The 22,467-nt window shown below is 39.4% G+C and overlaps 1 protein-coding gene and 1 long non-coding RNA gene across 2 annotated transcripts; one reads left to right on the forward strand and one right to left on the reverse strand.

The window, feature by feature from the left end:
• Positions 1-1,360: 1,360 nt before the first annotated feature.
• On the reverse strand, positions 1,361-15,103 carry pudp (pseudouridine 5'-phosphatase). The gene is made up of 4 exons (XM_049752723.1): positions 14,960-15,103; positions 13,700-13,918; positions 11,859-12,088; positions 1,361-2,821 (listed from the first exon to the last, which is right to left on the reverse strand). The coding sequence occupies exons 1-4, from the start codon at positions 15,027-15,029 to the stop codon at positions 2,645-2,647; spliced, it is 696 nt and encodes a 231-aa protein (XP_049608680.1). The 5' UTR covers positions 15,030-15,103; the 3' UTR covers positions 1,361-2,644.
• On the forward strand, positions 4,669-7,319 carry LOC137840067 (uncharacterized). The gene is made up of 2 exons (XR_011086485.1): positions 4,669-5,066; positions 7,212-7,319. It is a non-coding gene; the product is annotated as an uncharacterized lncRNA (long non-coding RNA).
• Positions 15,104-22,467: the final 7,364 nt, after the last annotated feature.

Genomic DNA, 22,467 nt, shown 5'->3' on the forward strand with positions numbered 1-22,467 from the left:
TTTATGTTGTGCCTCTCAAAAGGGGCTAAGTCAAACACATAAAGTGGATTTAACTCCGGCATATTTGGTGGATGGACCACTTAAAGCCAAAGTACACACTTAAATGACATCTAAATTGTCAATGTGCAAATACTTGCGGACAGCAATGTGTAAACCTTAGATATGATTCTTGGAATTTCTATTACGTCCTAAGGGAAACTTTAAAATCCCGTAATGGCATTTGTTCAACCTCAGAACTCTTACACATTTGTATTTGTAAGAAACAAAGGTGATAAACAAATATTCAAAAAATATATCAATGCCCTGTACTCATCCACTTACAGGGTCTATAAAATCACAGATGTTTACACTGTAAGATCAAAAGGCAGATCATGAAAATAAATGCAATGAAGATGCAATGAGGTCATGTCTACTAAAAGCTTCCAAAATTAGACCCCTTTTAACTGTGAAATCACTCACGCATACTCTGGCCAAGATGAGTTAGGCTGGCAGTAAAACGTAAATGATAAATATCATGGTTAAGAAAAAAAAATTGTATTGCTGTGTGTTATTGAGCAGGGAATGAGGTGAAAAAGCAGCTGAGACGATTAGCTCTCCTCGGGGATTAAAGGTTGAAAAGGGATAGAAGTGTAGAAAAATTCTATTTCGGCAGCCTGAAGGGCACCGCGGCCCCCAGAAGCTCCCGGAGCGGGCCGAGCTGTAAAAGCCTGCTTGGCGTGGGGCTGGCCAGACAAGCAGAGATGAAAGGCTGAGTACAAATTGCAGTCTCCTTACTGGATTACATTGAAGACAGGAGTTGTGTTTGGGGCATTTCAATAAGGCCACTTCAAGTCGGCGCCGAAGAGCAAGACAGACCGCATTACGGTCAGAGCCTAACGGTGTAGGCCTCTGCCAAGGTCAGTAGCTGTCATGCAAATAAGTTTGAAAAAAATAGCTTCAAGTTGATGGCAGAATAAAAGTAGATATTGCACTAACGCTAAGGTTATTGCATTTTGAGCTCCCGGTCCAAACAAGGAGCTGAACTGTGGAACGAGTGCAAGCACTTCATCACATAGCCGCCAATTTACACTTGCCAATTTCTTGAAGCATCCAATGCATACATCACAAAATACAAATAGCCCTTGAGAATTGACAATTTCATCACACAAGTAATGTACGTGCTACCTTAGAAGCTCTTAGCTATTAAGTGCATCCAACAAAATTCATTGCCGATCTGCTGAACTATGAATGAATGCTGGTCAACAGTTAGAATAGCCAGAATAAGTCGGTGTGGGTGGAATTATGTACAAATCGGCAATGCCATGACATCAATTAAGAACTGTTTGTTCACAGACACATTTTCTGAAATAAGCAGCACGCATGAGGTTGGCTTGGTTTAATTTGGCATTTCATAGGTGGGCACACTTGACAGAAACTTCAGAGTCCCAACTAGTTGTATACAAGCATTTCTTTTTAAAGACAGGAAACTTTCAACAATAATGTCTGATTCAAGGATTTGGCTTAGCTATCAGAGTAAAAGGTGACATTGCCGTGCTTGGCTATAACGGGGCTGTGGATTAGATTACCTTATTTTTCGCACCATAAAGTACACTGGATTATAAAGCGCACCCTCATTGAATTTTTTATTTTAGAAATGATTTCATATATAGGGCGCACTGGATTAAAAGGCGCATAAAATAGAATCTATAGTACAACAATCTGAGGTTGACAATGGTTGCGGTACGCATCCACTAGCCAATAACCAATGAGCCCTATGAAAACAATCGCGTTTCTCAAACTTTCTCCCATAAAAGCGATGGGAACTGACTAAAGTTCAATCTAACACATTCGTACCGATTATGTTTCCCTTCCATATCGATCTGTAAATTTACTCGAAACATTAACGGAGCAGCCTATTTTGAAATTAAATAGCATCGTGCGTATAGTAGCTATCATTATAGCATGAGCCGCGAGCAAACTCCCATGAGCCTCAGCTCGCATACTCCCATGAGCCTCAGCAAAGTGTCATGGCGGCCCCCTGTGAACAATCACGTTTGTCAAACGTTCTCCCATAAAAGTGATCTGAACCGACTAAAGACTGATTTAACACATTGGTGCTGCTTATTTATGATTCCGTTGCATATTGATCCGTAAACGTACTCGAAAACATTAACCGAACAGCCTATTTTGAAATTAAATAGCCTCGCGGGTACAACAGCTATTTAGTGACGCCCCCTGACCACGGTTGCCGTAATGCTGGGAAGCAATGCGACCTTGTAATTTACTAGTCGTCCTAAAACGTACCGAAACATTTTGGCAGACCGCTGTGTACAACCGGTATGGATCAACAAATTCATCAATTGATCCATATATAAGGCGCTCTGCATTATAAGGCGCACTGTGGTTTTTTGAGTGAATTTTAAGTTTTTAAGTGCGCCTAATAGTGCGGAAAATACGGTAGTTATGTCTAATGTTTTTATGACAAAAAAAAATTAGGAATGGATGCGTAAATAACTGACGACCTTGAGTCTGAGATGTTTGGGGCTAATGTCATTGGGAGTACAATATCTAGGTGTCATATTGTACTCCCAATGACATTAGAGCTTTGAAACATAAGAGCTAAAATAAAACCGATAGTGCCAAACCACCAAGCTTTGCAATAACATCAGATAAATGCCGGTAAGCCAAACAGCTGCGGTTCAAATTCCTCCATGCTCTTAAGCTTCAGTGTAGCCTCCTGAGTCAAAGCTGGGTCCAAGTTCTCATCGGGAACCATCACCACCTGCATCCCCGCAGCCAAGGCCGCCCTCACACCGTTGGGAGCATCCTCGAATACCAAGCACTGTGTGGGGTGACAAGATGGAGGGCAACAAAATGATACTATTCCACAAGTTTATTAGGCAGACGGCAGAGCTGAGAGCAAAAACAAATGCAGGCAAATGGGACACAGAGGCACCGTTTGCATTTCCAATCTGATGAGCTTGACATTTCTCGCAGGAGCGCGCTTGACCTAGGGGAGGCGGTCTAGCCATTAAAAGTGCAATTTGAAGGAAGGTGCCCCCACCAGCCCTACTCCGTTAGCTTTGTTTACATTTTTATACACTGCACGAAAACTCATCGGAGACATCGTGGGCATTTCGAGAGCCATGACTCAGACGCTAAAACGGTTGGCCACAACTCTCGGAAGCTTTTAAAATGAACTTTTAAACGTATGCTTTTTAAGAATTGAATGAGATTTACTGCATATTACTGGGAGCCTACCGGTGGAACGACACCGTCCGTGCCTGCAATAGGCATGTTGTCAAAAACACATCATTATTATTACCAACACTTTTTGCTCGTTATCAACCGGAACAAGGTGAGGCATGATCTTTGTCAATACTTGCGTTATCATTCATTGATTTTTGTAACTAAATACAATCTGCAAAAGTTTGTAGCTTTTTATTAACAGATTTTCCAACAGGTCGTAGGTGTTCCGGTTTTCATTTGCCAAATACATTGTTGGGCCAGCACCTCTCCGAAGGTGAAGGTTTCCAAGTATGAATGAGAGATATTTATTTATTTATTTATTTATTGTTGTGTTATTTATTCATTATTTATTCAGCACGCTTTTGTTATACTTGTTTACTTGTTTGTCTGTTGTGAGCCATGTCTTGTCACCGTGGGATAGGGGGGAACGAAATTTCGGTTTCTTTGTGTGTCTTTGGCATGTGGAGAAATTGACAATAAAGCTGACTTTGACTTTGACTTTGACTAAAGAATAACCTGCATCACCTTGACACATAGTGTGGTTCTGGAACAAAGCCCACAGATGTGACCAAATTTGGTTTGCTTGATCTTTGAATACACTTTTTCCAGGAACCAAGCCACTTGCTTTTAGGAATTATTGACATATTTTGGTCAGCACAATCATACATTTGATTGGAGATAGAGAATACATACGTACCTATTTCAGCTTTCAGTTTTTTTCTGCTATCGAACAGAACCACGGCCCATTTCATATAGATACTCGCGTAACGATCCTCCTGCATATATTACTCTTATGTTTATGCAAAACGGGTCTGTGTGAGCCTCCTCCAGGTGCTCGTCCTTCCCCCCACGGAAAAAATAAAGCGGGGCTTACCAATGTGGTGCTCACGGTAGCCCCAAAAAACACATCAGTAGCTGGTGGCGTGGGCCTGTTCTAAAAATAGCTCACCAGTGATAGAACAATTGTTATTTCCCAGGAATGTCATCGTAGTGATCATTTGAAAATGTGAACACTGCATATTGGTATTTACTTATCTGTTTCCTAAATATTATGAGGTAATTAATATGATCGGTGTCTTCAGATAAATGAATACCATTAGTTGCTTTTACTTTTTGGATATTTGGCTGAGTAAAATTCTGATGACCAATAAATTGTCTGATTATTCATTCATTCATTCATCCTCCGAATCACTTATCCTCACAACGGTAGCAGGGGTGCTGGAGTCCGCAAAAATGGAATGTGCCCATGAATGTCCCTGTCCAGGAAAGAATGTGAAGCCCTTGTCTGATGTTTGCCGCTGTACATTATAAATAAACTCAGAAGGCTTGGGAGAAAATGTTGTGATGAGGTGAGAGCAAAGTTGAACTATTTTGTCAATGATTTGACCCACCGCGTGTGGAAAATGAAAAAAAAACAGTATGAGCCAAAGAACAGCGTCTTCGTACTAAAGCATGGAGGACTGGAAACATTATGTTTTGGGCTTTTTTTGCTGCAAAGGGTACAGAGTGATATCATTGCATTGAGGACACAACAAATAGAGCAATGTACTGTCAATTCTTTGGGTCGGACATGTGATTTCCAGCATAACAATGATGCATGACATAACTCCAAGGGCAACAAAGCCATGGGTCAAGAAGGAGCACACTCTTGATGTGGAGCGGACAGTCTACAGAACAAAAGCCTGCACAAAAGGTGCGAAGCGAGCTGATGTTTCTAAGCGGCAGCTGAGAAACTTGAAGGATTTAGAGATTTCAGCAAAATGGGGTGAGCCAAAAGCTCTCTTGAGCTTCGTGCAAATTTGGTGGCCAACTCCAAGAAATGTCTCAGCAATGTGCAGGTGCGAATCCAATAACTGGCTGAAATTCTATTTTCTGGAGAACTGACAATGTTGGTTGAAATTTCTGTCATTCTTATGACAAATTATTTGTGTTAGCTTATGCTAGAGCTTTTCAACCGATAATATGCATTGATCCATCTTTTACCAAGAGTCTTACTGCCAGTCCAACGTTGTCGTGACCCGGATAGTCAAAGCAGTCACATGTGAAATGGCTGGCACAAATGACGCAATTTTGTGGACGGAAGCTGAATTGTTTTCATTATTAAGTAAATAACACAAATCCATTTTGCTCTGATGTCATCTGTGGCTTGGAATAGTTGCAGTGATTTGTGGATCTGGAGCTTGGATCTGTACATCCCACACCACTGCAGCTCTTTGACATGCAGATTCATGTGGTCGAAATTTTGCAAAAAGAGATCTTCACACAGAGAGACGCCAATTATTGGCAGAGCAACGCTGTATGTGGGCGATGTTATAAACAGAGGCTTGCAAAAGCATTCAAACTTCTTGAATTTTTCACCTATCAGTATGAAGTAAGTTCTGAATCTTACATAAATGATGTTGTACTGCTGTCAATATTCCAAACACAAATGCTGCTAAAACGGCCATGCTCATCGGTGCAGAAAATATCGCTATTATTGACTCCACGATCGCACGGCTGTCAAACTGTGAAATGTTAGTTAATAAGCCGACGCCTACATCTGCGTTAACGCACATAAATCACCGTTCTGTCGTTCTGTTTGAGACTGAAGAAAACATTACGTGCGTCAAGTGTGTACCTTGAGCAGCGGCGGGTGAGTAAGTGGCAGTGACAGATTGTCCGCAAAATTTCTTAAATGATCTTGAAGCCAAGGGGGTAGGCTTACGCAAGGGGTGTCTAACATTTCACCATCGCTGTTCTCTGTCGCTCTGCAGAGACCACAAATAGTAGCTAGTGTTAATGAAGGGCTCAATAAAAAGGGAGCAAATAGTTTCTAGCAGAGTCGGGACTATGTCATGATATGCAAATCACAAACAAGGCTCAAGTCTGCCAAGCTTCAAACAAACTAGGGGCAAGTGACAGACAAAAATCTGGCTGTTATTTTTGTTCACCTTTCTCCCTTCAACTGCATATCAAGAAAATTATGAAAACTGATTTTCCCCACTCTTGGTAACATCACAAAGCCAGCACATTGGTGACGCAGAGACTCTTCATTTGTTAAGTGATGTCTTGGCTATTATTGTCACAACCTGTCTCCGTTCATTTTTGTGTGTCTATGTTGCCATGGTTTCTGTCTACGTCTCTGTGTACGTGCCTTTCCCCTCCTGTGACTACTCACAATCTATGTAATCAGTCAACTGCCTCGATCAATCGATCAATCAATCAATCAATGAGCTTTTATTGGCCAAGTTTGTCCATGCCAAACGAGGAATTCGACTCGTTACCTGTCCCGTATTTAAGTCCTGTCTGTGTGTGACTCCCAGTCGGATTGTTCTCGTCTCCAGTCTCTAGTCTTGTCTCCTTCTTTTTCTGTTCAGTTATTCTCATCTCTTGTTCTTCTGTTCTTGTCTCTCGGTTTCAGTTAGTTTAGTCCCTGTGTCAGGATGTCATGTTAGGTTTGTCTGTTCCCCTTCATCCTCCCTTCCAAGTCCCTTTTCCCTCAATAAACCCTGGTGCAAGCTGCATTTGGTCGTCCCGGTTCCATTCCATCAGTGACGAGTCTTTCTGATCTTCCCATCTCTAGTTTGACGAGCTCGCAATTTGTACAAAATACAGCGGCAGCAGCAGCACTTTATAGAACAAAACTGTTTGATCAAATTACCCTTTTATTCGCTACCGATCAACTCCTGGTCAACCTGACTTGAAGTTTCTGCGAGCCATATAGTATTACCACATTTCTGTCATGTTGACTTAATCGTGCCTTATAGTCCATCCTGAGCATTACGTTCAGCATCTGTTGATCATTTAGTGACTCAGAGAGCTAAAAGAAAATTTGGCAGGGTCTACTGAATAAAGACTAACTTTATTCAGTATACTGCAATGGACTACCCACGGAAATTAGGGTATGTTCCTATGTACAAATGTTAAAATCTCAATACTAATTTCTACACTCTGAAATTTTGTTTTACGCCTAACATTTGGATTTTGGCCTCTCCCTCCCTAAGTGAGGCCATTGCAGTTGCTGTGGAGGATTCTGTCTCAAGGAGGACCACGTTCCCTCGAGGTGTCCACCGGCAACGCTGCTTCATCTCATCAAATTGACTTTCACCAACCATATATAAGAATTGTCAGTTCCAATTTATTACAATGGAGTTTGCTGTTCTTGGTTTTTACCATCTATGATATCTCATTTTTCATTCATTTTAGGGTTTTGTATTTTATGGAATGTACAGGCCATTGGTCCAACCTGTTATTTGTATGTTCTCAAAATAAATTCAATTAGATCAATGTAATTTGTAATGATATTTGCTAAACATGTTTCGTTTTACTTGTATAATATGGCCTACTTGCGTCAGACCTCTTCAAAATAGAAGAACACTAACTGGTGCCAGATGAGGGGAACGCTGGGAGTTTCACTTTTCCATTCACATATAATATTTTGTCTGAGCTTATTTCAAAGACACAATTCTTGAATATTTTAGGGCATTGCAGGAAAAAAATTGTGAGCCAGTCAGGCCCTTTTGATTATTTCCACGGAAGCTTTTCAAAACAACGTGGCAGCCTTTTAGGGCTGTGTTCATACGACTCTAAGTTCTGGGTTCATTACAACACTATTCGCTGTATTTCCAAAAGACACACTTCCATTCAATATTTACTGCACAATTCAAACCACTCACATGCACACAAGTCGCCCAGAGTCATTATCAGGCAGCATGTTATTTAATTTATGACTCAGTGTTAGCTATTACTTCTTTCAAAGAAATGCATTCTTTCAATGACTTATGCAGTAAATCTTGCCCAACATGTTGCTCCTTTTACATGGATTTTATTATTTTACCACAAACTCAACTCATTGCCTCCGAACCGTTTGCGTTACCCTAGTGCAGGTGAGTATTGGCGAATATGGTTTGTCTAGCAATAATGGGCCAATTTGTCATTCAGAAAGTAAAGTTCTTGTCCTAATTGTACGTGACTTGTACAGCTAGATTAGAACAGTGTTCCCAGTGGTAATGCCTTTTTGATTAATGACAGGACCAGAACCAGTTTGCTCCGCTCTGTGTCGGTCTAAGCGTGAACTTGCTATTATGTTTCATTAATCTTACTCAGACGTCCAAGTGCACCTATGGTAAAATCTCCTGGCTCATTATCAACGCTGCGTTTGAGTTCTGAGAGAAAGAGAGTGCACCTTTTTTCCTATTCTTTCTCTGAGGAAGCAGCGCTTACACAACGTTAGTCATCTGTGAGGCCATTGAGGTGCAGCACTCGATGAGAAATGTGGCATGGGGGTTGGGTGAGGTTCTTTGTCCTGCACCTGTTTCCTTTTTGCATACATGAAATCACAATCGGTGGCTTTCCATCCACCCATTTAAATTCAAATTTTCAAGAGTTGCAATTATAAACCTGCATGGAAATTCGACAAATTCAAAAAAGGACCTAAATTTGGCCTTTTTCCGCTTGAAGCAGATGCAATTTTGAAACCAATCAAAAAAAAAAAATTATGCACAAATGGAAAATGCGAGAATAAACAGAAAACGGGCGATTAGGACGTTTCATATACTTCACTTATTTTCATCTGCTGCTAGTTGAGTGAACCAAAAGGAAACCGGAAGATTGAGCAACAGAACAACGGAAGCCGCCCTGCATTTGCTCACTCACGCTTACTGACGCATCATCATTTATTATTCCAGTGAACACGCTGTCGAATCCCCCCTCTGAGCTGCGGTTTCATATCTCATCAAGAAAAATGCCAGCTCAAACCAAAGCTGGCTGTAGATAAAACAGCGCGGTGTCACAGGCAGACCTATTAGTTGGAAGGAATCCTTTAAAGTGACTGAAGAAGGGCTGTGAGTGTTGACCTGCCAAATTTACCTCCTTGATGAGACCACAAATGTCAGGATGATATGAGAAGAATGCCATCATCTTTTCCTTAACACGAGCTTAACACGATGTTGCCCTTGGCGATCAATCGAATAGAATTTGAGTTGTGCTCAATGTCACTCTTTCCCTATACAGTAATCAACAGTATGTCACTCTTTCCCCATACAGTATTCAATAGTATTTGATGACTAAAGAGAGATCACTGGAAGTCAAGTAGAATCCCCCGCTTCCCTCTTACTGAAGCCAGTTTCTGAAAATATATCTTAACCAGCCCATGAACTCAGGTCATGCATCTTCTAAGTGACCGATAGAGCTGAATCAGGTGTTTTACAGTCCATGCACTAAGAGTAGACACAAGGGGCACTGCTGGCCACTGATTAATTCAGCCTTTTGTTAGCGCAGACCAACACACACACTTGTGTCCTTTAGAATGGTCATTCACACCAGTTTTGCGTGAGGTTGGAATTTTACACCTTGCAAGTTCATTATCGGCACAATGCAGTCTTTTTTCTTTTGTGAACCATAAGTAATATAAGAAATAAAATAGACTGCAAATGGAACACATTTGTGGCGTCAGCTGAATTTCAATTTAAAGCTAAATAAGACTAGCTATTAAATAATTTCATATTGGGATGAACTACTGGAAATTCTATCAAATAATCGAATATTTGGATAAAAGTATATTTATAGAAGGGAAAATAGTGCCTGCCCTTAGCCCGAATACTGACTGCATGTAAACTGACGAAGACGGACAAGGATAGAGCAACAATTATTTTACGAATGAAGACGTAGGAACGATGACGGATGGGTGCCCAGGTCAAGGACGGAGAACGAGTCAGCAAAATAGGGTAGAAAGCTCATCTCTGACATGCTCACCACATTGGAGTCGAAATATTTTCAAGAACATGAGTTGTGGTGGCTGGCTTCACTGGTGTTATCAATGGAGCACACCAAATAAATGGGTACACAAGGCAGAAAAAAAAGCAACCTTCTTTTTTTTTTTAATTGAGGAACTCAAATTACTCAAGGACTCGTATCACCCTTAAAATAAAGGGGAAGCTCTAAAGGAAAACACCATCTATTTTGCAATACTGTCAGAATTTAAATTAATCCCAGTGTCAGATAAATATTCCCATTGAGATTAATTATTGTATGTGTGGAGTGTATGAATAATTCAACAATTGTTGTAATATCCAACCTTCAAGGTAATTAAGTGCAGGTAATTGTGCAAATGTTTTAAACATTTCTTAATTGACTTACAAGAGTAAGCAAATGTTTGCCGGTGAAACAAGAAAATACTTATCTATTAATTTGTACTCATTCATCAGCCTATCCCAGTTGACTGAATTAATTTTTATGAGTATAACATTTTTTAAGGGCATCAGATGCTTAGCATCAGGGGTCCCCAACAACTGAGCCGTCATCATTTTGAAAACCAATTTTAATCGTTTTATCTTTTCAAATTATTGGCAGTGTATCTTTTGTGCGCTTTTTCCCACCAGTTTAGGGTTATCAAATAAAAAAGGAGAGCAGCTCAAGTAGAATTCATAATAACACCTCAATGAACTGTATTTGCGTCTGCCTGTCTAACACATCAGAAGAGGCACCATTTATAATTGATGCAATGTGACACAAAACATTACTGATTTGAATTCTGTTTAATTACATCATTACTGTGTGTCTTTATAAAGTATTGTAAAACATTATAGAATGCAATTTTTCCCTTATTGAATTATTTATTATAATGTAATGCATGGAACAGATGAAAGCAATTTCATTTTCAGTTGGGAAAATGTGATCTGAGATACGAGTGTTTCGAGGAAAAACCATGGTTTGTCACGGAGAAAATTGAACTCGTATCTCACAGCACCGCTGTTTAACATGACTCTAATTTCCTTCCAGCAATAAATGTAGCACATTTATAAATGTAGTTAATGAGATGAGCGCCCCAGCATATGTCATTAACTACATTTTTAAATTACTATCAACATTATCAGTAATACCTAACAATCATGCTTAAAACTGAGTAGGTTAAAGTTGTTAACAGTCGATGTACCCTTCACCTTAGAAGGTTAATAATGGTGGAGGAGCTCAGCTGCTCGAATAGCAGTGTATTAAAACAAGATCTCTCAAGTCTGACAAAACGACCTGAGATTTGCATGGCTATATAGTATCATTGGGAGTACAACAGCAAGTCTCAAAATAGGAGTGAAGGGTTTATTCCTTTAATTTACAATTTTCATATTGTGCATCTTTTTTTGCCTGATATCAGTCTTTTTACTTTTGTAATGTACACTTAGGATAATAAATATCTTAGCTGTTCTTCAACTAACTCAATTTTTTTGTAGATTATGTATATGTAGGTCGTTTTGTGATTTAATTCTCATAGATTTTATTGCGTGCACGGTGACATAAGCGTTGCTGTCATTTGGCTCAGTGTTTGTAGGACATTCAGCTCTTTACAACCGAGCATAACGTTGCCTTCGGTATTTTTAAACTGTTATTGCTTTTATCCCTCACTGTGTACCAGTTAGCAAGTGGCCATCATAACCTACCTTGCCCCAGCAAGGCCATCACCACATTCGCTCTGACACATCCTTTTGTGTTTGAGAATTGTATACAAGAAAATAGTCATAGTATTCCGACATTGAACAGATCATTACTGCAATTTGTCACTCATTTCTCAAAATACAAAAAAGGCCTGTGACCTTACATGGGTTAAATTCCTAAAACATTATCATTTGATGAGTAAATATTGGAAGATATATGCTTACAGTATCTGGAGAAGCCGGGGGCTTGAATCTGCTGGCACAGACCAGGAAGGAGTCAGGCTGGGGTTTGGAATTCTTCACCTCAGGGTCATCTCCCCGGACAATGTGGTTGAACATGGCAAAGAAATCTTTGTGCTGGCTTGTCTTCAACTTGAACGTCGCACTTGCTGAGCTGGTGGCTACGGCGATGGGGATACCATGCTTCTTCAAATGGTTCACCAGCCTCTCCACACCTGAACAAGACAAAAGTCATTTCACTCAACCTCATCATTGCATGCAGTATTACTTTCCGAGTGAAGGAATGTATTAGTGACAATGATGAAACACCAGAAAAGTTTACCCAAAAATACGTATTTTAATGCAACATGCCAGTCAAAATGTATTTTCCTTCATTCTGCGTATGAACATGAATAATGCAAACATCAATGGCATCTGATCCCTGAAAAAAAGATTTAAGCGGATTAAGAAGAATAGGTAGAATTCAAATGATAAATGTTCGACTTATGAACATTCGTAGATACGAGAAGAGGCTGACTCGTGTCTATGAATGTCCCAAAATGCCGTATTGCTTTGCAAGTTCATATTATTAGGCGCGTATCACATCATACTGTACATATCAGTAGTTTCCGTTTTTTGCCACAACCCCACCGCTGTTTCATTTGCACATAGTTCATCTAGCGCTGGCCTTGTCTCGCTGACTCTCACGCTGCGCTCTCGTTTGTTCACATACTGTTCCACTCATTTTGGAGCTTGGCTCAGTAAGCACCCCAGTGTGTACAGTACATCTTGTATAAACTTAGACCTTTCATGCAAGGAAACTTTATTTAGCCTGGCTGGGAAAGTAAAGGCTAATGATAGCGGTGCTGGGGGTGGCAGAAAGCGCAAGACAAAAAACACCAGGCAATCTCCATAGAAACAAAGTCGTCATTATTGCACTATATAGTATATTTTTGTTTTATGTTAAGACCGTGTATCTATAAAGGATATTGAAAATATCGTGCTGGGATCAAAATGACGGCAGTCTTGCGTTTATAAAATGTTTTTTCTTCCTTTCATCATCTTAAAGAATTAGGTTTATGTTTTAGAATGGATACACCATAAATAGCCAGGGTTAGAAAAAAACAAACTAATTCAGAGCCAGGAGGGAAGTTTGCACAGTACATAGCCAGCCGCTACAATTACAAAGCAATTTCTCAGTACAATATATAATAGACAAGTTCTTAGGCAATATGCTCTTACCAAGACTAAACCCGCAGAGTTCACAAGACTGTACTTTGCATTTTTGACATTGACAAAAGCCTAATCCTCTCTCAGTGTTAGGGAAAACTAAGCATGAAATGTGTGTGTGTAGAGGGGAGGGGTTCTATGGTTTTGATACTCTTTAATTTTATTAACATACATTAGTGTTGCAACTAACAGTTTATTTCATTAATGTAATGGTTATTTTGTTGACAAATCGATTAATCAGATTTTAAACTACATATTTTAATTTACATTCCATTATTCGAAAAAATTAACATTTCTTCAAATAGACAGTACAGAAAATGCACTAAAAGATGTTTATGATTTGGTTACTGAATTGGTTAATAACATGTAAAAAGAAAATCGGCAAAAATGTTGATTGCCATTTCAAAAGAAAAAGCAGATGTTTTCTTTTTATTTTGTGCCTCTAAACAATAATTTGATCATGAAAAATAATTAGCAAATTATTTGATAATCCATTACTTGTCAATTAATCATTGCAACTATAAATTATATTGAAAATCTTTCCTACGGAAGTGACAAGTCAACATGTGTGATCACGCAAACAATGTGAAAAACTGAGGGGGGGAGACTATGCAAACCTGGCATGAGTTTGGCTGAAGGAAATATCCTCTCCTGTATTTCTCTGGTTTCAGTAAGGAGTTCCTCTGCCGTCATAGGAAGTTCTAGAGTGTCTCGGATTGTTTGAGCTGCATCCAAAGCTTTTGCACCCATTACTTTGGACTTCACTCCCCATGTGTATTCCTTTCCAAAGCGGTCACACACTGCCTGGAATGACACCGTGTACAGTCGCTCGGTGTCTGAAATGACCGCATGAACAGAAAATTACACACTTTGAACTAAATACATGAAAAATATAACTAAACAAGTACATTGCTTATGTCGGACTGAATACTTCACTTTTCAGGCGATCACGAAAACAGTTGTTTGTTCAATCATTAATAACATTGCATCATCAAAGAAGGATATTCATTTTTCAACATTTTGGATAGGTCAAAACTTTGTAAATAAATAAAAAATAAATATTACCCATACTATATGTGGACTGAACAAAAGCGTATACAATAAATTTGGATTTTTCCAAATCTACTGTATATGTATGAAATTTACCAAATTGTGATTAGGAGTTTCCAGCCCAATGCTATCAAATGCCAAATGTAAATCATAATGATAATCATAACACAATGCTAAGAACAATGATCACACAAACATTTTAACGGGTTCTCTAAAAATGCACATACACTTTTAGTACATATACATTCACAAAAGCTTGAACATCACAAAACAACCTGTGTTTACACAAGGGAAATGAAATTTTATATGCAGCTTTATAAAAACATTACTACTGAACTGAGCCATTATTTAGAGTAACGTCATTTGTTTTAAATCATCAAAAAGCTACAAAATGTTGTCACTCATATGGGATGGACATAGTACAGTGATCCCTCGCTACTTCGAGTTTCATTTATCGCAGCTTCACTACATCACAGATTTTTTTTCCAAATAAAAAAAACATTTAAAAGTCAAAATAAAATCTCTAAATTGAGGAAACATGTGTCTAACCTTTAGGACAATGCAGTATTGCTCCAAATGTTCGTTTACATTTCTTTAGAAGTCTGTTTTCGCGTTAGCACGATCGCGAATTAACATAGTACCAGTACTTCTAGTTAGTGACCATGCTCCGCGGATTTCACTTATCACGGGTGGTTTTAGGAACCCATTATCCCCGATAAACGAGGGATTACTGTACTTCCAATACTGCATTACCGTATTATCATAGCCTTCGCGTGAAGGCTAAAGTAACACAAATGCTTCGTGTGTGAACGGGTTTTGCAGGGTACCTAATAACAATCCATCCATGTCGAATATGACATGGCTCACACGTTTGTAGTCGCTGCCTGTCACCGACATGGTTGAACCACTGACTTCCGGGTTGAAGTACGGCACGAACTAAGCGTAAATACGGCAAGTCAGATGGGCCAAAATATATTCAGCGCTAACTACAATAACACACCTGTTTATGTATGAGAGGGTGTTAGGGACATAAATCAGAATTACCATTCACACACAATCAAAATACATTCACAACTATAGTATATACCTCACACACTTCCAAGTGAAATGCTTTTATACGCACACCTGAAATGTTTCTATTCACACTAGTGAAATATTCTCACACACACTAGTGAAATTTCGTGTTCTCTCACACACAACTGAAATGTTCTCACACACAAGTAAAATGCTTTCACACACGAGTTATGTTTTCACAGCAACTGAAATATATCTAATATATGCAGTGGAAATATCTTACCTGAACTATAAATGTAAGCGATGATACATTTATCAAAAGGAGGAACATCTATTTAATTTAATACTTGCTGAGGTCACATGAAACTATTTTTGTGGAAACAATATAAATAAAAGCTGTGCACAAATTGCTGATTTGTGGCCCTTCAACATAAATTGCCAACAGTTGGATAAGAAAAATCTCCTTTTATGTAAATAGTGAGGTACAGGAATAAGACGGTACTAAAGACAATGATCTGGACTGAGACGCATTAAAGACAATGATCTGGACTGAGACACATTAGTAAGCCTTATTTTGTTTTAGGCTAGTAATTACAATTGCAGACTCTGAAAGAGTTGGGATTGCAGGACTTAAATGGGAACAGACTTAATCATGCTATTTTAAGCATTCCACAGTAAATTATAGGCATGTACATGATTATATTACAAGGGTGATCTAATTTCTTTTTAAATATCAATTATGTTGATGGCAATGACTGTGTCTGAATGTGCACACTATTCCCTATAGACTGCACAATTGTGGGGTTATACCATTTTGTAGGGGTGTCCAAATGTTCAGGGAGCATAAAGGCACTTAGAATTCCCCACAATGTAGTGACCATCAATGTTCACTCAAAAGTTGAATATATATAGATCACAATGCATTGAAAGCAGGAAAACAACACGGCGCGAGTGCAAATGACACCACGGAAATAATCAATTCATTTTATTAAATTGAAAATTTGTCTCTCAAAGAAAATAGTTTCAAATAAATATATTTTTTATTCACAGATCTCCTTGGTGTGTGACTCTGAGTATCTTGCGACTACGTACTCCTGTTTTTTCGCATCACTAGCCGCACTTCAAAAACACACCGTCAGCAAGTTTCTTTCATCAAATACCATCATGTGAAAGTTTCGCCTACATTAAGGAAGTTTGATTCCATCTTGCAAGCAAGGAAGAAAATGATGCCGAAAAATTGACTCCATCCAATCATTTTGAATCATTCCCGAAGGGCAAATTTCAAATAGACATAGATCAAGTTCAATTCCAGGTGACCCACCATTTCAACAACATATCACTATTACATCCTGGACGCTTTTTTATTACTAAAGGATGTCAAGCAAGTGTTTTTAAACATTTCCCCTGAACTATTAACACTGAACAATTTGCAGGGTATGATGGAGTCCTGTGAAACACACGCAGCAAATGTGTAACATGACCACAAAATCAAACAATTTCTTCTTTATTGCTGCGCCTGCCTGGTGCCTGAAATAATGATTTCACAAATGCCATTTATAACATTATGATTGGAGTGTGGAAATGGGGGGGGGGGGGGGGGAATCACACCAGAGAATAATTGACCACTGTTTTCCTAGTGCCCACCATTTTTCCACGCAAAAACACCGTTGCATTTGAGAGCAATTCACCTTCATTTATCAGGCTAGCATTTCCACTGTGTGGGCAGGATGGAGATACAGTAGTTGCATCAGTTATAAAAATAGCTATCCGGCATGACACTGCGAGACGCCAATAAATTCAACAAAAAGTGGAACGCAACAGAGTAAACAAAGGTGCTAACTGTCCCTGATGATTCTGAGGATGAAAGCGGCTCAAACAGGGATTCGTCTGGCACTGTCGCAACACTCGCCTCAGCCACTGGAGTGGGCCTCATCATTTTCCCTGGACCATTTGCCAGAGGGCCTTTATCTTTTTGAGCATCTGCCTGTGGTCTCCGGGGGCCAGGTTTCCAAACGTCAGCTCACTCAAGCCGACCGCTGGAAGACTCAAGCGTGTCCTTGTTTGGTCCCCTGACTTCCCCTGACAATCATCTACTCCCAGTCTCCTTTTCCATGAAAGGCAGTCTCACCACCTCCAACTTGACTGCGGGCAACTCTGCGTTAGGTTATTTTAGTGTGCAGTTTAATTATGCAACTGTCCCGTCACAATCGGTTACCGCCCCGTCACATTCGTTTAGCGTATGGCTCATCTGTTTGTTGGCAATACTGTATGGACACAACTCAAACATCTGCCTGAGAGAATTACAGAGGTGCTCGGGGAACTGGCTTAAGCTACTGTATGCCAATACCTACAGTATTTTCTTTCACTTCGAATTATAAATCCTCTCACGTCCCAAAAGTGAAGGATTCCTGGTCTAATTAAAATACACTGAAGGAGAAATGGCAAGGGTACTTCAAGCCCAAGCAAGCAGGGAATTACGGTATTTGGATTGATCGTGAGTATACTAAGTAGGTACCAAAAAAATAACAGTGCAAAGATAATATGATACAAAATAACACAAAGCTGTCTGTTAGTGAAGCGATAGCGACAGATATCAACACGGAGCCAGCATTCACAATTTCTGATAGAGAGTCTGAACATATAAATAATGATGTGGTGATATCATCGACTCAGACACTGTTAGTTTTCATATCTCTCTCTGGAATGAAATTCTTCCAAAGTCAGACAAAGGGCGTTCTAACTCTAGGCCATTTGAACATGATGGGCTGGGCTCAAACTGCTCCATAAGCAAATTCATGTGGCATAATCCTCTTATGTATAGTAACACGCCACAAAAGCTTTACAGTATCTTTAATGACTTCCGAGATTATTTTTATTATTCCACTGTAGTTGAATACCGTTGATATTTTCGGTCCGACTTGGGCCATTTTGGACTTTGGTGCTTCGTCTGTTGTGTAAGTGACCTAAAAGCACGAATTAAATATTTGCATAATCCTAATAAACAAATGCCAATGAGCTCTCTGTTGCTTTCATCAAATCTAGATTTTATTTTCATTAATTCATCAGTGTATTTCATTCATATTTCCTTTGCATGAGTGCAGCACACAAGAACGAGACAACACGCACATGCATGCAAATAGAAATGTCAGAGTGATGCAATGCGAAAATAACGATCCACCGCCGTCTATAAAATATGCAGAAATGAATGGAATGCCAGTGAATTTCTGTCGAAAGGCAAGGCAGATATGCTTTTCCAGGTCTGCTTGGAGAATGCAACCCTTCGCCCTGGATATGTTCTTCAGCTGCTAAAAGGCTGCTTTAGTAACTGACTGCGGAATCTGTTGTCACAAGTCCAGTTGGCTCCTTCCACCCGAACGGTCTAAGATTTCGATTATAGAACAGCTGTGTCTATTTATCTGTCTGTAAATCAGGTCCGATGCACACAGTAAGTATACCCTGTCCACTAGACTAGAAGACTAGAACCGTAACAGTTTGCAAAGAAGTATTTTCATTGAATTTTTAGGATTAAAATTACATTCCAGCGGGAACTAATACAATGAAGATCAGCACCTTTTGCAAAGTTGCAACGCACAAATCTAGTATTTTCATGCACGGATGCCTGGCTATAATTCCAAGCATTTATTCACCCGCACACTCCATCAAACCTCTCGTTTCTCAGTTTATCCCTTCATTACACCACCTGCTTGTTGTAATCTCTTGTGGTTAGAGCATATTTATTTAACATGATGTTATTCAATTCATCTTCATATCACAGTCATGATGTGATGGAGATGTAGGTGTGAGTAACCATTACTCTCTCACTGAAGAAGGCTTCAAGGGCCTCTCATGATATGTGTGGTGACTTTTGGGCCTAGGCTTTCAGTGGCTTCTTAGTGACTTAATCCACCTCTAATAACACTAGTACATCATCAGTATATCCACATACAAAAGAAGCCATTGTGTAGCATTATAGAAGAACATTACACGTATTTGATGATGAACACCATCGTTGCAAAATGAAAAAAACACTTACAATTAGTAGAACCACTATAAGAAAATATGCAAAATAATTTGATAAATGATTTCAATAATGTATTAACATGCAACAGGATGTAATTCAATTTGTTCCAATTCTAGTGTCAACATTTGAAAGCATCTATTACAAGAGCTTTAATTATTAAAGCCGTGTATTTCGTTCCTCTCAGTTAAACCAAATGAACAGCAGAAATTTAAAATGATTTGATCTCTCTTTTCTGTCAATCAATACGTACTTTCCTTGTGGTGATCACTGAGCCCCGAGGACAAATTCCATGTTTTTTTTTCTAGTATGACAGACAGATAATAATGCTTTAGTGCAATCACTAGCTCTGACATCAAGAGACGTTACAGCCATTTGTAATTCTCCTCCAGATGATCCTTTGATAAATAACTGTGACACTTCCATGGGAAAGATAGGCCCTAAAGTCACACACACAAAACACACACACACAAACCGGCTGCTGTTTACATTGTGATGATAAGCTCGTTAAGGCTCCGCTGCTGATTGGTATCGCCCTCGGCTTCAATTCCCCAGTCGACCATTTGTCCTGGGTGAGAAATCAGCAATCACCATTTTAAATGAGGAACGCGGATATGAAATGCTAATTCAGCAACTTAGATCAATACTGTTCCCCTATAGGAATCAAGTAAAGAAGCGCTCATAGTGTTGGTGCTGTCCTTGAGCCGATGACATGAGAGAAAACTCTGAAACTAAAGGTGCTTCAGTCGTGGAATTCCATGCGCCAGACATTGTGCCACACTCACATTGTGGTTTGAATAAACAATATTGTTTGAGATTGGTCTTTTGAAAATTAATCTCCACGTAGAAATGACACCGTTAGATTTGAGACACACCTTTTTTTAAATGTATGTCTGTCATTGACACAATGTCAACGTTTACATGGACACATATATTCAGATTAAAAAACGGATTGAAATAAAAATCCATTCAGGATATTCCAATCGGTCTCAAGCCCATTCCGAGCAACATTTTATTCCGAATGAGATTTATACCGATTGATAATACGATCGGCGCCCATGAAAACGTTCATTCAAACATTTCAGAACAAATTGTACACGCGTTCGTACTTCCCGGGAAGCTGCCGTCTCCCTCAGCTCATCATCGCATACTGAGGAACGTACATCTGGCCTTGTGTCTTAATCACCACTGAAACAAAACTGACTAAACTGGAGTTTAATAGTTACAGGAGGGTTGTTCAGAATAGTAATTCGCAAAGTAGGTCTGGACTTATGGTCAGAAAGGTTTGTCAACTTGAATGCGAAACTGTTTATAACTTAGTCCCAAAACGGAGGATCGTCACAAGCGCAACTTTGGTCTTCCTGTGCTTTTTCCATCTGGTGGAAGCAGGCTGCCGCATCATGATCTGTATTCTGCACACATTTTCTACCTCCACCCCTTCTTGCTTTCCCCAAAGGGTTCTGCGTTACTGACAGACACAGCAACTAATCACAAGCTTATTTCAGACTGATATAGAAAATGATGCTCAAGATAATTGAGCCCATGATTTGGTAGTAATTAGACTGTAATCATGAATTTGTTATATTGGAGTGCGTAGGATTACATCTTAATAAACCAGAGCAAATTGGTAAACAGCAGAAAGGGGTTGGCGCTGAAAATGATGGTGATCACTTTATTTTGTAATGTACCCATATTCTGATTAAGAACATCCTCTTTCCAGCTCATGGGGTGGGCCCTGTTACTCGGAGGGAGGCTGTGAGCACTTGACGCTCAAGTGCTTTATGAAGTCTCACCCTCACTGATGGCTGTGGTAATTATGGCTCTTATTCAGTAACATCTCCATTTTCAATTACAAGGTTGATTAGCGGGAAAGAGTATTTATATTTTATAGAATTAAAAAGGTTGACATTCACCAATATAAAAATGATGTGTAGTGCAATCAATGGTGATGGTAAATATGAAACACGCCTTATACCATTTAAAAATAAGTCCTTCTCCTTGATCTTGTCAACAGGGGAATGGTGTCACTGCATATTGATATATAAGTGGTCATCCTTAGCACCTAAACTAGTCAGTCAATGCAGAATCCTCCACTTTAACGCCACCCGTGAAGTAGTCCTACTCAGCTCCTGTCATGGAAGGTCAATGAAGAACCCTTACAGGAATAACCTCACCTCGATCATAGCCGAGGATGGAAGGTGGATGAGAGGAGAAGTGGCGGTAAAACAGGCCTAGATGTCAAGGGGGCATGGCCAGCAATTAGTTGCCATACTTGGTATGATTAAAAAAAAAAAAAAAGTCTTAAGTTGAAATTCAAACATTTCTACAGTATCTGCTCTAATTTCTGTTTAAAGGGCATTTCAGAGTACTGGAGCGCAAATGGACATGGCATTTTCATTCGCTCAGCAAAATTGGAAGGATCAAAGTGTGTAACTAACAAAACATTAAAATCAGAGCTCGGGTGGACCAGAAGCAAGTACACGGTGGCCAGTACTATAGGAGGAACTATCAAGTTCTCGTCAAAAACGCTGCTTTTGTAATATTCTGAAACGACTGAATGTATCTTTGATTCAGAAGCAAAATACATGAAAGATTCCAGATTTTGGGGTATTTCTCTAAGAAAGAAAAAACTAAATACATGTACTATATTTGTTGCAAAAAATAAGGGCACGCCCCTTCAGTTTCTGTGAATTGTTCCGTTGCCAGCACAAAGGGACACGTTTTCGCTCTCATTAACAGTCTGGAGCACCTCAGGAGCATCTTCCTGCTTGATATGGTACTTGATTTATGCGGCTGTCACCGGCGCAATGCGCAATGACCCCCGCTTAAGCTATTCAAATATTAATATGCGTGGGCAAAGTCCTAAAAAAACCTCATCCTTCTCTGTAGCTTTCAAATGAATCATGCATTTTTATTTTATTTATTTATTTTTCCTTTATTTTTGTGTGAAAAAGTTTTGTCAGGGGTATGGTCAGAAATGACAACAGGTTCAGCTCTTCAATGAATTCCAACGTTTGTTGAAAATGAACCTGACACTGCGGCAACATTTTTGGGGGGTAGGTTTGTCTATCTGGCTCCTGCCTTATGGGTCCACTGAATAGTTCCCTATTGGAAAGAAACTTCAAATAATCAATCATGAGCAGAAAATGTCATGGTCATATTGACTGTTTTACATAAGCTACAGCACTTTGTTTTTCAAAGTGCTCTAGAAGTTAAAAATATTCCTTTTCAATACTCATCCTGCTCAGGGTCACTTGGGAATTCTATCCAAGATGACTGTGCAGGTAGGAAGATCTAGCTAGC

Source organism: Syngnathus scovelli, chromosome 2 (genome assembly GCF_024217435.2).
Source record: "Syngnathus scovelli strain Florida chromosome 2, RoL_Ssco_1.2, whole genome shotgun sequence".
In the NCBI taxonomy this organism is placed as follows: Eukaryota; Metazoa; Chordata; class Actinopteri; order Syngnathiformes; family Syngnathidae; genus Syngnathus; species Syngnathus scovelli.